Source organism: Zingiber officinale, chromosome 7A (assembly GCF_018446385.1).
Source record: "Zingiber officinale cultivar Zhangliang chromosome 7A, Zo_v1.1, whole genome shotgun sequence".
In the NCBI taxonomy this organism is placed as follows: Eukaryota; Viridiplantae; Streptophyta; class Magnoliopsida; order Zingiberales; family Zingiberaceae; genus Zingiber; species Zingiber officinale.
The window spans coordinates 71,291-89,549 of NC_055998.1; the positions used below are offsets into that span (position 1 = coordinate 71,291).

At 39.2% G+C, this 18,259-nt stretch overlaps 1 protein-coding gene across 1 annotated transcript; it reads right to left on the reverse strand.

Annotated features, from left to right (window-relative positions):
- Positions 1-15,824: 15,824 nt before the first annotated feature.
- LOC122001824 (protein MKS1-like) lies at positions 15,825-16,406 on the reverse strand. Its single transcript, XM_042556782.1, has one exon. It carries the CDS (start codon positions 16,404-16,406, stop codon positions 15,825-15,827), a length of 582 nt encoding a protein of 193 aa, XP_042412716.1.
- Positions 16,407-18,259: the final 1,853 nt, after the last annotated feature.

Below are 18,259 nucleotides of genomic sequence, written 5' to 3' on the forward strand. Positions count from 1 at the left end.
TTTTAAAGGATACTTGGTAAATGTTATCTACCCTTGTGCCTACTAGTACCGTGTCAAGTGTGTCAATGTGTTTGACCAGACATTGACTTGAATGAAACTCAATTGTGTAACCCGTATCACACAATTGGCTGACACTTAGGAGATTAAAAGTCATCCCCTTGACTAGAAGGACATTTTTGATTTCGAGACATTCGGATATTTGAATATCTCCAATTCCTATTACCAAAGGACACATTACCTCTATTTTTGTTTTGAAGGGTGGTAAAGAGTGACTTGTCCCCGGTCATGTGCTTGGAGCATCCACTATCAACAAACCAAGTTGATAGATGCTCCCCCTCGACAAATGCCTACAAGACACGAAAGATAGATGTTTTAGGTACCCAAATCTTGGGACCTAATGCATCTACAATGAAAGACCTAGGAACTCATGCCTTGGTCACACCCTTCCTAGTCTCATGAACCCTAGAAGCATGTGATCTATGAAATTGGGTTCTAGACACTAAGGAAATGAAACTAGACTCCTTAGGTTGGTATCCTAATCCAGCCTTGTTGTAGACCGCCCTTTGGGCATTTAGAATCATATCTAAGGTCTTAGAGATAGTTGAGAATTTCTCAAGCATTTTCTTGAGTTTCTCAACTTCACTTTTTAGGGCATTATTTTCATCCTCAAGAAGCTCTTGATGAAGGTCATCAACCTCATCTTCCCTAAGAGTCTTCAAGTGTTCTACTTCTTCTTTTAAAGATTTAATTTCTGTTTTTGATTTCTTAAGCATGGTAGACAAATGAGCAATAGTCCTATAGCATTTTTCTAAATGTGGGGAAGTTACCTCTTCATCATCCGAAGATGATGAAGCCGCGGCTGATGTATCACTTCCGGAGTCCGATTCCTCCCTTGCCATGAGTGCTAATTGACGAGTGCTTTTCTCCTTCTCTTCCTCCGATGAGCTTGAGGAGGATTCATCCCAAGAACCTTTGAGAGCTTTCTTCTTCTTGGCCCTTTCTTCCTTCTTCTTGAGTTTTGGACACTCGTTCCGATAGTGTCCTTTCTTGCTACACTCATAACAAGTAACGTTAGTCTTATCAATATTTTGATCAATAGACTTACCTTTCCCTTTGTATTTTCGGCTCCTTCTCATGATTCTCCTCACGAAGTTGGCCATCTCGCTTGATGATGATCCTCCTTCATCATCGGACTCGGAGGAGGATGAGGATGTAGGAATTTCTTTCTCCTTTTTCTTTTCTTTCTTCCTTCTTCCATCCTTGCTCTTTTCTCCTGCAACTAAAGCAATACCTTTCTCTTTTTGACCTTTGTTAGCAAGTTCATGAAGTTCCATTTCACAAAAGAATTCATCTAACTTAACAATTGAAAGGTCCTTGGAGACCTTGTAGGCATCTACCATAGATGACCACAAGGCATTTCTTGGAAAAGCTTTGAGAGCGTACCTTACGAGATCGCGATTCTCTACGCGTTCATCCACGGAATGAAGACCATTGATGATCTCTTTGAACCTTCCGTGTAGTTCACTTACCGTTTCACTCTCCTTCATGGAAAGATTTTGTAGTTGGTTGAGGAACAAGTCTCTCTTGGCGATTCGAGAGTCTCGAGTTCCTTCTTGGAGCTCGATGAGCTTGTTCCACAAGTCCTTTGTACTCACAAATGGGCCTACCTTGACAAGTTGATCTTTGGCTATTCCACATTGTAGGGTGACCACCGCCTTGGCATCGGCTTGTCCTTTGCGAGTTTGCTCGGCGGACCACCTTGATGACTCTAGTTCCTTACCTTCTTCATCCTTCGGAGGTGTGAAACCTTCCTTGACCGAGAACCACATGGAGATGTCGGTCTTGAGATAATACTCCATACGGCTCTTCCAATATTGGAAGTCCGCTCCATCGAAGTAGGGTGGGCGATTGGTACTAAAGCCTTCCTTCATAGCCATCTTCTTGCTCTTTTGGGTGTTACTCCGGATGAAGAGCACCAAGCTCTGATACCACTTGTTAAGATCTTGGGATGGCTAGAGAGGGGGGGTGTGAATAGCCTCCACTAAAAGTCAACCAATTTCCTCACAAAACTTTGTTAGCACAGCGGATATAAACAAGAACAAAAACTGATGCAAGGAAAGAAAACCAACCAACACTAACAAAATGATGTACGAGGTTCGGGGATAACTTGCCCCTACTCCTCGGCGTGTCCGTAAGGTGGACAATCCCTTGATCTTTCGGTAGATCACACCCTGGACAAATTCCGGCTAAGAATCTCTCCTTCTCGGTGGAGTAACCTCTCCACAAAGATCACAAAAGTAGATTTGAAAGTGAAGCACAATTACTTACAGAGTGTGGCTAAAGGATTGAACAGTTTAACTTACAGCCACAAAGCAGAAAAACAAAGACCGAAGGAATCAGCCAAGAGCTCAACAACACACACAGCCTCTTGCTTGATCGACAGAGAGATTTTTTCCAGAACCTTAGCAAACCTCTCTTCTTCCTTCTTCTTATTCTGCTTGCTTACCGTAGAGAATCGCTGTCACCTGTATCGGATCACTGCAACCAAACCAGGCGTCGCCAATCACTCTTGCTCCTCACCTGATTCTCTGAACTCACACCAATACCATCCATGATCTTCTCTGGTGTCTCTGAGCTTGAACCAATGAGCAAGAGTCCAACTGATCGGTCAGTGAACGTTGAAGCTCGAATTGCATCACTTGCAGCGAAATACAGCATAAAGGTCACTTGTTCTTATTCTTCTGATGGGGCTTCATTTGAAATTAACCAATGGCATGATACCTGCAACCTGTAACTTAAAGATCTCACAGCAGATAATTCGATCAGGTGAATCAGAAGTGAATCAACAAAATCAGAGAAGCAGCAGACACAAACGACATGTTGTGGATCGGTCAACAGACCGATCCATAGATCTCTGGACCGATCAGGATTTCTCCTGATCGGTCTGGAAGGAGATCGGTGCGTGGACGATGAACTTAACTATGGATCGGTCAGCAGACCGATCCGACCCTTGGACCGATCAGACAATAGCCTGATCGGTCTGAGGCTGGTCTGATCGGTCGTGACGACCGATCAGATTGGATGTGGATCGGTCCATAGACCGATCGAGACTCCCTTTTCCCTTCCGCGATAGTATCACCGATCGGTCCACAGACCGATCAGATTGCACTCAGTGTGCTACTGAGTGCTTCCTGATCGGTCACCAGACCGATCAGAGAATTTAGTCTCACTAGATCGGTCTGCGGACCTCTCAGTCGTCTGGTCCAGAGAACGAGCTACTGAGCCCTCTCTGACCTAGTCCGGAGAACGAGCTGCCGAGCCCTCTCCGACTTCGTCCGGTCCAGAGAACGAGCTACCGAGCCCTCTCTGACCTAGTCCGGAGAACGAACTGCCGAGCCCTCTCTGACTCCGTCCGGTCCAGAGAACGAGCTACCGAGCCCTCTCTGACCTAGTCCGGAGAACGAGCTGCCGAGCCCTCTCCGACTTCGCGTGCCAAGTATCCGTACTTGGACTTTTCCTCTCCTCATGATCAACCTTGATCAGTCTGAGTTTAATTAATATCTGATACAAACTTAAATCAGTGTCAACATCAAAACAACAGCCAGGTCAGACTGTATCAACAGAATGATCCTTCTCTCTCTTAGTGTAACAATCCTCCCCTCCGCAGGGTTATGAGGGAGAGGCATTGTCGACTCACGAGAGTGGTCTTCGTAAGGAGCTTAACATCATCTCGGGTATAATCATAGGAGGAGGATTTGGTGTAGATTGTTGTCGCAAGTACTCTTGAACTAAAACTGCCATGAGTGTCACCCCTTCTAGTGGGGGCACTTGATTCCTTCCTCCCGATACTAATCCTCCCTTGCTTCCATGTGCTTCTCCCATCTTTATACCTCAATTCAGATTTCTCATAGACGGTGCTAAAATAATTCGACATGGATGAGTCAACTCCCCTCTTCTAGCAGGTCAATCCTCATTGGATCGAGTTTATGCTTGACTGATGGAAGTTGGTTAGATAGAATCTCAATGGACTAACTCCTTTCTATCTTGTTAAAAAGGACCAATGAGAGGTCGGAAGGGGACACACTTTGACGTGAGCTTCCGATACTCAAATCAGAATTGGAAAAAAAAAATGAAAAAAAATGAATGGAAGAACAATAGGAGAGTAGTAGTCTTGAAGTATTTTCTTGTTGAAATGGTTACCTCTATGTATAGAGAGAAGGAAAAAAAGACATTTGCTCCTTCAGCAATTGCACTCCCTCATTTTTTTGATGTCTTTATTTCATGTGATTGTATTATTCCGACGCTCATAACTATGGCCTTCCTGTAATTGTAACCTACGTCTTTTTTTTGATGTTTATAACCGTCGCTCATTATTGTTGACAAGATAACTTTAGGAATTCTTGACCTGATGTCCTTATGCAATTGACGCACCTTCTACCTTGATTCATTTTAATTCAACCGGGTTAATCTACAACTGAGATCTTCTAAGGCTCAACTCCAACCTTGTTAACTTAGCAAACTTATTCCAAATACTTCCAAATTCCCCATAATCACTATGGAGCTCTCAATAAGCATTGTCGATCTCCCTATAAACACTATCAAGCTCTTTCGAGGTCAACATAACTTTATCTGACCCAACCTCCAGGTGCATCTGTGTCTCCTAAATGGTTCAGACCTAAACTTGGATGATCCATAGTTCACTAGAAAAAAAAAATTATCCTATATATTTTATCAAACACTATTAAAGATACCTCTATTTCTATTTGTTTGAGTCTGATTTCTATTTTTGGTGTACAAGATATCCAAATTTAAAATAGAGTACCTAGCTAATCACTCAAGATAAAATCGTTGCTGACTGATGTATAAAAGGCTTGCTTTATTCTTCTAAAAGAGGATGCCTGCTTTTATCATCCTCTTCCTTACCATTTATGACAAATTTAGATTGGAAACTAATTAACAGTAATTTGATTCCATCCCAGACTTATAATTTTTACTAGTGTGATTGTGCACACACGTTACGTGTGTAATATAATAACATATAAATTATTTGAATTTTCAAGAACAAATTACTGTAACGGACTTCCTTACGTAAAAAAATTATTTTAATTTAATATTATACTTCTCTTAGTAAAAAAATTAAAAAAAGTATATTTTTTAACATTGCCGGCCTAAAATATTTATAGAAACTTCTTTGATCATAGTGTTGTCAATTCCAAGATATGAGACTAAAGAGAACTATATTGTTTCGCATGTGGAATTACTAATAAATTTTAAAATTATTTTTAGCGTAAATAGAAAAAAGGACATTAACGTAAATATATTTTTGGCTTCACCAAAATTAGTTAGTAAAGGGGGGAGATTTTTATTAAAATAGTAAGATTTATCAGATTATGATTAAAATTGTTTGACAGTTGTCTATTCCTAATCCAACAGTAATCAGAATTCAGTATTTCCTAATATAATTAAATTATACGGTGACATTACAGCTCTATATATATATCGCAGAGCTTTCCACCATCTCTGTTCTTCTCCTTCTTCATGGATCCTTTAGCGTGGCCGTGGAGCATCAACGCAGGCAGTGCCGCCCCGCCGACGGTGATTCCTGGGTGGGCAAGCGTCGAGGCAGGCGGCGTTATTCTTCGCATGAAGGGGCGGGTGGTGGTACGGCCCTTGGAGGGTGACCAAGACTACATGATGCCGCCCCAATTGATCATCTCGCACTTTCGCTGCCGGAGGAATTCTTCCTCCGACGCCTCCACCTCCGAGGACTCGCATTTCACCTTTCGCCAGCCCTACTTCCACATCAACTCTCAGCCGGCCGCCTGGAGGGAGCAGATTACCCGGATGTTCTCTCGCGTCGTTGCGAATTGCGTGCGACTTGACGACCTCGAGCATCTCGCTCAAGCTTTCCACTTGTACACCTGCTTGGTGGCTCAACGATTTCCGGTCACGGCGTTAGTCTCTATGGAGTTCTTCTCCATCGTTGAAATCCCCTTCGTCACTCCTTCCGATTCTGCCAGGGACCTTCGCAACATGTTTTCTTGGGAGACTAGTGACTATTTGTACGGGAGCGAAGACGACGACGACGACGATGCCGACGGCGTCCAGTTCGGCGGAGGGCCAGGGCCGGCGTCTGCAGCGGCGGTGGAGGGGCTTGAGATGGTAACTGCGGGAGAAGGTAGCTCGTGTCCCATCTGCCTCGATGACTTCGAGGCGATGGGTCAGGTCTTGGCGATGCCTTGCGGCCATCCGTTTCACGAAGGGTGTCTGATGGAGTGGCTGAAGCGGAGCAATTCTTGCCCCTTCTGCAGATTCTCACTTCCGGCGGCCGCCGCCGAAGAGTAGCGTCTGGCCATCCGTTTCTCAGTTCAGGCATTCATTGGCTTGATGATGATGATCGTTATAAAGATTACTATGTAATTAACTGCTTTCTTCTTGGTTCTATAAGGTTACTGTTTAATTTGTTTGATCGGCAAGACTGCCAATTTGATGTAAATGTCGATGATATTCCTTGATAGATCGATAAGTAAATTCTTAGTTACAATTATTTTGATTCTAATCATGATACGTCACGATTCATCAATTTCTTGGTGTTCATCAATTTCGGAGTCGCCTCCTTTGAACATACAGAGAGCGATAACATCGAATCTCAACTCCGTTTGTTTAATGAACAAAATTTGGCATTAATTTCTCGGTGTTCATCAATTTAGTTTGTGATACGTCAAAGTTCATCAATTTACTTATTTTATTTTCTTTATTAAGTACCTTAAAATTGTTGGTTCCTTAGACGGCTGTGGCTAGAGGAGGATGAATAATCTTACAAATAAAAACGAAACTTCCTCAAACTTCTACAGCTTAATTATACTTAACACTTACATAAATAAAATAAGAAACTAGAAATAAGAGAGGTACGATGGATTTACTTGATTACAACCAGCGAGGTTGTTAATCCAAGGAAGATAAAAACGTATTAAACTGTAGATCCGCTACCTTAGCGGCCCCCTAGTGCCGGCCCCACGGATATGGAGGGAGGTTCATGCAGGTACACAGGCCATAGGCGCATGGCGGGGTAAACCCCAGGTCGTCAGTTTCTGAGAATCGACCCCTGGCCATTACGTCAGAGATACCATGCACCCACCGTCTGCGCTACGCCCTGGGGGCTATTAAACTCTCTTTCAGGCGGAGAAACCTCTTTACAGTAATTAAAGCACTCAGTTACATAATAAGATTGAAAATTAAGAAATGAATTAAAAGTATTGTTTTGACCTTCTGGGACCAAAACTGTATTTATAGCCCTAATCGGGGCGCCTAGAAGGGTTCCAGGCGCTTGAGAGGGGATAAACTTTTATTCCTATCACACCGGAATACACCACGTCGCATTCCGGATAAAAGCTTGCTCCGGGCGCCCAGACCCAAGTTAACATCATGTTAACTATTTGATCCGGGTTCTTCCACTCTGGCTCCAGTTGCTTGGGTTCGGGTCTTCTGCTCCGGCTTCGGCTCCACTTGGGTGATCTCGGCCATCTGGAACAGGGCTCACCCGAACCTAACTTCCGGCCTTCGATCAAACTTCTGCTTTGGTTTCTCGTCTCTTAGAAATGTTGCGCGCCTCATTCTCGTCCGCTCACGTACTCTTCTGCAGCATCTCGTACACTACAAAAAATACCATTATTACCGACTGAATTTTCCGTCGGTATTCCGTCGGTATTCCGTCGGTATTCCGTCGGTATATGACATTACCGACGGAATTTATGATATCAGAAGTATTTTGGTCGGCATTCACTTTACCGACGGAAAAGTATATCCGTCGGTAAGTATCGACGGAATTATATATTCAGTCAGTATATTACCGACTGACTTTCTTCCCCGTCGATAAAAAATCAAACGGCGGTAAACGGAGCTTACCGACGGAATTACGGATTCCGTCGGTACACCCCGACGAAAACAACTATTCCGTCGGTGTTTGCCGACGGAATTACGGATTCCGTCGGTAATATATCGCAAAAAACCACTGTGCTTTCCGATAATATACCGACGGAATTATAGTTTCCGTCGGTAAAAAACTGGAAAAAATTTGAAATCCTGCCCCTGTTTTGCTAGTTTCCCATATACAAATTTAATACAAATACAAACCATCACAGACGATGGTATCACAAACACAATCCACACAATATATTCACAACATACAATAACAAGATCACAATATAAATCAATCTACAATCTCCAAAATACAACATACAACAAATATATAAACATAACTGAACAACAAATAGAAAATCTCCAAACTATAATAAAATTTAAGTATCAAGTTCTCACAATCAAAAGTATCTAAAAGTATACAAGTGAACGACAAATACAAAATATCCAAAATACATACCATGATACATCACTTATACATATATCCGAATATAATCCTGTAAAAGTCAAATACAATAGATTATGATTAGAATAAATCGATGCAAATGTAATATAACTCAAACATTGTTATATATAACTAATTTTACTTGTAAAAAAAAAATACCTGGATTATATTTTGGATAACCAATAATAGTGGTGATGGTGAATGTATCAGTATGAACTTCTGAAAAATGTAAAACACTTTAAGATAAACATCTAATAATTTCCCAATACAATAAATATATTTGACTTAATGAATTTCTAAAAAAATCTAAAAAAAATCAAGTTATAGTTAAACATACCTCAACAAAATCTAATCATCAGCAGGGTCTGGGTCTGATGGGTCTGGGGTCTCCTCTGACTGGGGCTGCCGTGATGGGTCCCATCGTACAATGATTGCTTGCATCTGGGCCAATGCCTGCTCCTGTGTAGCCCACTTCTTCTCCCACTTCTGATCCATGGTAGTCATCTGAGTCTTCAAGTCTTGGTTTTCTTTTCTTAATGACTCCACCTCAGAAGAAGAAGAAGAGGAACTCGCACGGCCCCTAGGAGTCCTCAAGCGATCAAATACCACCTTGGCCTGGGAACCAAGGCCGTAGAGGGAGGAGTTCTTTGTCCTTCCACCCACAACATCATAATAAATTTCATTTATTTCCTGGGTGGATAGATCCTGTGACTCCCCTCCCTCTACTGGTGGCTGAGATGCCTGAGCAACCCTGCTTGTCATTTCCTCCTGTGTAGAAAAAATATACAATTTGTATATTATACACAATTATTAAAGCTAATTAATCATTATTAAAGATTAAATATAAATTGCAAGTTAATAATTCAAACCCCAATGTTCTTTGATCGATCATCAATATATGTGTCATCCTTTCTCTGGTGAGTTTTGAGAAAGATCTCCAAGCAAGTGGGTTGTCTTTCTAAAGAACGCTCCTGCATGCACAAATAAATTTGACTAAAATTATACAAGTTCATTAATAAATAAAAATTTAATTTATATAACTTTAAATTAAAATCACCAGATCCATAGCGTGCTCAACAATGGATCGAGATCCTGATGTATGCCGAGCAGATCCGGTACTCGGGCCACCTGGCTCTGTATTCCTATTCGCTCGAGCTTTTAGAGCCTTTGTCTGCCATCTTTCTGCAGACCAAGTGGCCGTCCATGCACTCCAAATCTCATCGGATACATAAGCAGGCCGTGTGCCATCCTTTCTCACATAGTATAATAGGTCTTTGTACAACTTGGCACAATAAATATTCCAAGTTTTTGCAAATTCTACCTCGTGCCCCTCCTCCCATGTATATTTTTTCTGCAATTTAAAAATAAAATTTTAGAATATTAAAGGATAAATATAATGTACACATTCAATTTACTTACCACAAATTCTTGATAATAGAAATCCTTAGTTCCAGCATCTACATGTCTCCATGTAGTCCCAGATATGCAGACTCTTTCCTTAAATTTCCGTGTGATATATGTGGATACTCGATGGTCGTCGGGAGTAAACCTACATATAAGCAATATTAAGACATAAGATATATGTTATAAATAAAGAACTTGAATTACTAATAATAAAAAAAATACTTACGACTCTCCAACAACCCTAAGGACGGTGGATCCACGGAGTGGTGCTGGAAGATCTGCCATGATACCTTATATCTACAAAAACATATTACAACACATCATAATAAGTCTTTAATAACATGATAAATAAGCAACAAAACATGATTAAAGCATAACTTATTAGATGAATAATAATGCTAAAATTTAATCAATGCTAGACTCTGGAAGCATTTCTACTCAACATTAACAGTTTGTAAGTCGTCGTCGCTAGACTCTGTTAGTTCAACAAAATCCTCACTGCTGGATTTCTCTCTATCATCTATCTCCTCGTCAGTGGCATTACCATCTACAAGTAATTGTGATGTAGATTGGAGTTGTGAATCAACCGAATGTCTCTCTACTTCGTCATTTTGAAATACATCATGGTTTTGAGCAGTAATAGTATTCGGCATTTCTATGGTAGAACGAGACTTCAATCGACAAACAGACAATCATTCACTAGCTCTTCTTCTCTTCGTAGGATATTCAAGATAAACAACCTGACCCGCTTGTATTGCAAAAATGAAAGGTTCAAACTTATTGAACCTTCTGTTTGCATTAACCTCTACTAAATTATAATTTGGATGTATTCTGGTACCTGTTCTTGGGGTTGGATCATACCATGAACATTTGAACAACACACACCTTTTTATCGATAATGCAGGATACTCAACCTCTATAATTTCCTCAAGTCTACCATAGTAATCAAACTCAGTGTTATTGGTGTCGATAGATCCTTTAACGCAGACACCAGAATTAAAAGTTAATCTCTGCGAATCTCGTTGTCTCACATGGAATTTGAGACCATTAACATAGTAACCCGAATAGACCATTATTTGGCGTAGGGGTCCAGATGCAAGATTCAATATTCTATCATCTTGTACATTAGATATTCTTCGGTCTTTCACCTATCAAAATAGTAATACGAAAAATTAGGACCGAATTTATTTTAATAAAGAATTATGAAAATTTCTCTAACTCACATATATTTGAAACCATAATGCAAATTCGGTCTCTAACTTTTCAGCAACCTCACTTGCAGTCATTGATGGATTTTGAAGATGTAATTGTTGCTCATACAAGTTTTGAAAAAAGGTAATTATAAGAAAATTAGGATATCAAGCAATTAACTACAACGAAATAAAAGCTTGATTAGAGAAGTTAACTTACTTTATGTAGGGTTTGACCTCATCACAGTTTAAGAGTATGTATGTTCTTGCAGCATGGTATTCTTGTTGAGTTAACCATCTAGAAACAGATGCACCCATTGGTTTACCAGAAAATTTGAAAATAGAAAGCATCGATGGATCTATATTCTGAGTATCATCGGAATTTCTAGGACATTTGCGGTGTCTGGTTTTAACATTATCAACAAAATAATAAGAGCAGAAAGAAGATGCTTCCTCCACCAGATAAGCATTACATATTGACCCTTCAACTCTTGCTTTATTACGAACATTATTTTTTAATTTTCTCAAAAACCTTTCAAATGGGTACATCCATCTATACTGCATAGGACCAACTATTCGTGCCTCATATGGTAAATGTACTGGTAGATGTTCCATTGAATACAAAAAACTTGGTGGAAATATGCGCTCCAACTTACAAAGTATGAGAGGAATGTTCGTCTCTAGCTGAATCATATCAACTGTCATAATACACCTTGTTGTCAAATATCTATAAAAAAGACTCAACTCTGTAAGTGCTTGCCAAACATTATTGGGAAGTAAATCATGAAAAGCTATTGGAATAAGTCTTTGCATGAACACATGACAGTCATGACTCTTCATTCCAAACATCTTTAATTTGTTCATGTCAACGCATCAAGCCATATTCGAAGCATATCCATCTGGAAATTTGATTTCTTTTAACCAACTATATAAAGCTTGTTTACCATCTTTGTCCAATGTATAACAAGCTTTTGGAAACTTATTGGTTGTTTCATTCTGATGCAATTCTGGTCTGTTGACTAATTCTTTTAATTCTTCACGTGATTTTGCAGTGTCCTTAGTTCTTCCAGGTACATTCATCACAGTGTTGAAGATATTATCAAAAAAATTTTCTCAACATGCATCACATCTATATTGTGTCGAATGAGTAGATACTTCCAATAAGGCAACTCCCAGAATATGCTCCTTTTCTTCCAACCACACTTGCACATCCTCACAAGATACTTATTTATCTCATCAGAATTAGGCTGAGATACTGGGAGGAATCCATAACTATCTATTTATTCAATGATTTTTTCACCTGAAGTATGGACTGCTGGGGGAGGTTTTCTGACTACAACATTCTTTAGAAAATTTTTCTTATTTCGCCTAAAAGGGTGATCCAGTGGTAGAAATTTACGATGATTATCAAACCAAGATACCTTCCCACTGCAAGGCAATGAAAATGCATCGGACTCTGTCATGCAATGTGGGCATGCTAATTTACCAGCCGTGCTCCATCCTGACAACATTGAGTATGCTGAAAAATCACTGATCGTCCATAATAAGGCCGCATGCAATGTAAAATTAGTTTTACTTGCAATATCATAAGTAACCGACCCTACATTCTATAATTCATTAAGCTCGGCAATTAGAGGTTGCAAGAAAACATATATCTTATCTTTTGGATTGGCTGGACCAGGAATAAGCATGGTAAGAAACATAAATTCATCTTTCATGCACATCCATGGTGGTAAATTGTACAGTGTTAATATAACTGGCCAAGATGAATATTGTTGTCCCGACTGACCAAATGGTTGAAATCCATCTGCAGAAAGTCCCAATCTCACATTTCGTGGTTCCATTGCAAAGGAGGGAAAGACAGTATCAAGATGTTTCCATGCAGGAGAATCACAAGGATGACACATTATACCTCCTTCATGCTCATGCTCATGCTCATGATGCCACAACACGTGGTTAGCTGTAGCTGCAGATGCATACAAGCGTTGAAGTCTAGCAGTTAACGGAAAATAATACATCACTTTCCAAGCAATATTTTTCTTCTTCTTCCCTGGTATGCGATTACGATGCTTAAAACGAGGGGTGAGTACAGATTTTACATTCATTCAAGTCACTGTCTTCATTCCAAAATATCATGCAGTTGTTTATACAACAATCAATTTTCTCTACAGACAAACCTAAACCTCTGATCAATTTCTTTGTTTCATAGAAGCTATCAGTCATTATGTTATCAGTAGGGAGCAACTCTGACATCAATTGACAAATGTCATCGTAACATCTTTCTGAGAAATGATGTTCTGCTTTCATATTCAATAACCTTGCTGTAGCTGATAGTTGTGAATGACCAGAAGGAATGTCTTCCCACACTTCTCTTTCACTAGCCTTTAACATTTCATATAGTTGTTGATATTTAGGGGCTGGTATTTCATCTATATTCGAATAATCAACTGCATTCATGGTATCTTGAACCATTAATTGCATTGAAATATCAATATTATTTGATGCTTCAGGAGCTGTAACAGTAGTCCCAGAATACGAACCACCAGATGACCCAATTGGTTCATATATATAAGGTTCTCCGTGGCAATACCAATTGTAGTAATTTGACACAAATCCATTTCTACATATGTGCATTTTTACGGTATCTTCATCACGAAATACTCTATTTTGACATTTTTTATGATTGCATGGACACCGTAACTCAGAACCATTCATACATTCTGGATGACTTTTAACAAAAATCACAAACTGTTCAACTTCAGCAATAAAATCATCTCTGATAAAACCATTGTCTAATCGATTGTACATCCAAGCTTTGTTCATATACATTGGTATAACCTAAGAGAATATAAATTGAAACTGTTCAGTTCAGGCATTCATTGGCTTGATGATGATGATCGTTATTAGTTATGCTCTGCTTTAAATTACTATGTAATTAACTGCTTTCTTCTTAGTTCTATAAGGTTGTTGTTTAATTTGTTTGATCGGCAAGACTGTCAATTTGATGTAAATGTCGATGATATTCCTTGATAGATCGATAAGTAAATTCTTAGTTACAATTATTTTGATTCTAATCATGATACATCACGGTTCATCAATTTCTTGGTGTTCATCAATTTCAGAGTCGCCTCCTTTGAACATACAGAGAGCGATAACATCGAATCTCAACTCCGTTTGTTTAATGAACAAAATTTGGCATTAATTTCTCGGTGTTCATCAATTTAGTTTGTGATACGTCAAAGTTCATCAATTTACTTATTTTATTTTCTTTATTAAGTACCTTAAAATTGTTGGTCCCTTAGACGGATGTGGCTAGAGGAGGATGAATAATTTAACAAATAAAAACGAAACTTCCTCAAACTTCTACAGCTTAATTATACTTAACACTTGCATAAACAAAATAAGAAACTAGAAATAAGAGAGGTACGATGGATTTACTTGATTACAACCAGGGAGGTTGTTAATCCAAGGAAGATAAAAACGTATTAAACTCTCTTTCAGAAAAGGTAGATCCGCTACCTTAGCAGCCCCCCTAGTGCCGGCCCCATGGATATGGAGGGAGGTTCATACAGGTACACAGGCCATAGGCGCATGACGGGGTAAACCCCAGGTCGTCAGTTTATGAGAATCGACCCTTGGCCATTACGTCAGAGATACCATGCACCCACCGTCTGCGCTACGCCCTGGGGGCTATTAAACTCTCTTTCAGGCGGATAAACCTCTTTACAGTAATTAAAGCACTCAGTTACATAATAAGATTGAAAATTAAGAAATGAATTACAAGTATTGTTTTGACCTTATGGGACCAAAACTGTATTTATAGCCCTAATCGGGACACCTAGAAGGGTTCCAGGCGCTTGAGAGGGGATAAACTTTTATTCCCATCACACCGGAACACACCACGTCGCATTTCGGATAAAAGCTTGCTCCGGGCGCCCAGACCCAAGTTAACATCATGTTAACTATTTGATCCGGGTTCTTCCACTCTGGCTTCATTTGCTTGGGTTCGGGTTTTCTGCTCCGGCTTCGGCTCCACTTGGGTGATCTCGGCCATCCGGAACAGGGCTCACCCGAACCTAACTTCTGGCCTTCGATCAAACTTCTGCTTTGGTTTCTCGTCTCTTAGAAATATTGCGCGCCTCATTCTCATCCGCTCACGTACTCTTCTGCAGCACCTCGTATCTCGGACGCACCTAGCCCGTCGACTCTCTCTCGTGCCGTCCTTTTCACTAGCTGCGTCTTTCGCTCGACTTCCTATGCTCCTAAATTCATACACACTTAGACACAGGGGTTAAATACCAACATCACCTAACTTTACTTTGTTGATCACATCAAAACTACAACAGAGTACATTAAAAAAATTAAAATTTTTAAAGCATTAATTTGATTTTCTTCATATAGATTTTTTTTTCTAACCTGAATCCAAAATTAGTGGCTAAGTTGAAGTTATTTTTTTATATTTTTAAAAAAATTATTTTATAAAGGCTAGCTCACTTGGGACTTTGATGAAGAAATCTTGAATCTCATTTAATTTAATTATTAACGGAATAAAAGTTCCATTCAGCATCTTTGAAATTTATCTCTTTGATAAAATATTCATAAAAACATTAATCCACCTAAAATCAATAACATCTTAAGATTTTAAAATATTCAAAATCTTCTACCGTTGCTCGCTTTATCGTCTGATTTGCATGACTCGATCAAACTACCGATTATATTCTAATTGGCTTTTTGGAACAATTAATTAAAAATAAATATATAAGAAGGATGAATTAAAATCTCGATAAAATACAAATTTAATATAATTATATCTTAAATCTATTTATAGATAAAATCGATAGATTTTATCAAATATTTGTTGGATTCGATTACAAGTCTTGGTTTTGGTCGACAAGTTCCCAAAGAGAGGGAGTTGCGACGACCATTCCATTGCGAATCAAAGCCGGACTCAGCTCATCGAACGACTTCACAGAGCGCTGCGCCACCGTGAATAGCTCCGGCGACACAGTCTCCGGTAGACAAGACGGAACCTGCGAAAGGACGCCGCCGGCCGCCGCCGTCGCCCTCATCGCAGCGTCGATCCCCAGCTGGTCGAGCACCTCCGCCAATTGCTTGCCGATGGTCAGCGGATGAGAGGAAGCACCGGCGGTCTTCTCGGACGTCGCCGGACGAGCAGCCTGCGATATTAATGGAGGCGGCGGCGACGCAGGCGGCAGCGCCGGTGAGGCGAGACCGGTGAGGCGTTGCACCAGCGACATGAATTCGCTGCGGTGGGCGTGGATGACCTTGGGCGAGACGGTGTAGATGATCAGTGGCCGTCGAGGCGGCGCCGGCAGTTGCCTCTTGATGATCTTGCGGGAGTCGGTGCGGACGTCGAGCGGGGTCGGCCGGGGGCCTTTGATCTTCCGCCGCCGCGATGGCTGGCTCAGGGAGGGGTCGGAACCGTCCATATTTACGCTTCTTAATTCCAGCTCCGGCGATGGGATTAACTTGAGAGATTTGTGCTAATTTGATAATTAAGATTCTTTAAAAAGAGAAAGATTGATGGATTATATAATAATAAACACATATATAAAATTGTCTAAACAAACCGTTGATTCTTAAATAAAACAAAGTTAAATGAGTTGACAAATTGAATTATCAAATTAAGAGTTAAGGAACAACTGGACCAGGTCATAATTTGTCTTTTTAAACCAACAAGTATTAATTAAAAATTTAAAAATAAAATAAATGTTGCAGGCCAAAGACTGTCCATGATCTACTAAACACTACAGTCAATCTCTATGAATGGTCAAATTGAGCATTTTCCCGCGGGAGCAATCCTCTTTTTTTAATGGGTTAGGTGATGGATTATTCATAATTACAATCGGATTGTGACGGTAATTCATCTGTAATTAGTTGTTATTTATTTCTAGATTCATCATTCATAATTACAATCGGATTGTGACTGTAATTCATCCGTAATTAGTTGTTATTGCGGTCAATCCTATGAATGGTCAAATTGAGGATTTCCCCTCCTGATTTTTTTTTATGGATCATTCATAATTGCGGTCTAATTGTAGTTGTAATTCGATCGTAATTAGTTGTTATATTTTTTTGGATTCATCATTCCCTCCGGATTATAGTTTGGTTCAGAGAGGGTGGTCGGAAGCCGCCCGGAGACCATCTCCACTCGATGTCCAGTGACTTAGTCATTTGTCCACCACCGAGAGGCCTTTGGACATCCTCTCTAAATCAAACTATAACCTGAAGGAAACGGTAAATCTAAGAAAGGATCGTAACTAATTATGATCAGATCATTGTTACAATTCGACCGTAATTTTATAAATGAACAATTCCCTATCCACAAAAAATAAGACCAAAAAATCTACTCTCTTTTCTCCACATTCTAGATTACTAATTATATCTTTAACCTTAGAACAGATTGATGGGAGTACTGAAAGAATATAGTCATCTTTCACCAACTAAATTATTAATTATACGAATAAACAGCCTTTCAAATCTTTATTTAAGATTCCATTGGAAGAATCTTTTCTTCCTCTTGTCTTTTTCTTGTGTCATTTTTTGAATTCTTCATGCATTTCCATGTTGGAAGGCCTGTAATTGAGATGGCCGGCACGAATAAATTATGAGCACAAAACTTGCAACCCAATGAATTCGATTATGATGTATTTTTTTTTTTTTTTGCAATAATAACTATTTCATTCCGATTTTATTAAAAGCTATTCCAATATTCGAAAATATTTTTATTGGGTTAAACTGAATAGAATAATAATTATTAGGCCAGCCCAATTAGGCCTGTTGGGCTAAATTGTGTGCAAAAATTAATATCGTTAAAAGCCTAAACTCCGCGTTTGAACCATCAATATATATAAATTTTCTTTGCCCATACAATATTGTTGAAATAGGAATATTTTAAAAATGATAAATAAATAATTAGTGTTTGTTAATATAATAATATTACCATATACATAATGATTAAAATTGTTATACATTAAGTGTTACCATATAAAAAATAGAATAGAATTTATTTTGGGCTATTTTTAAAGATAAACCATTATTTTGACGGGTAAAGTGAAAAAAAATCTCCAATCATAATTTTAATTTTACATACAATTTCTAATGTTAGTACTTTACACTAAAATCGAATATATTTTCTATTAAATTAAACATTATTTTTTTCTTATTTTAATATAATTTCTCCTAAATTTAACACAATTTAAAGAAAAATTTAGTATAATTTCTATATTGAGTATCATTTAAAGATAATCTAGTATATTTTCAATCCAATTGAGGTGGAAAA

Coding starts and splice junctions, on each gene's coding strand:
- LOC122001824 (XM_042556782.1), bottom strand. CDS start 16,406: ATGGACGGTTCCGACCCCTCCCTGAGCCAGCCATCGCGGCGGCGGAAG.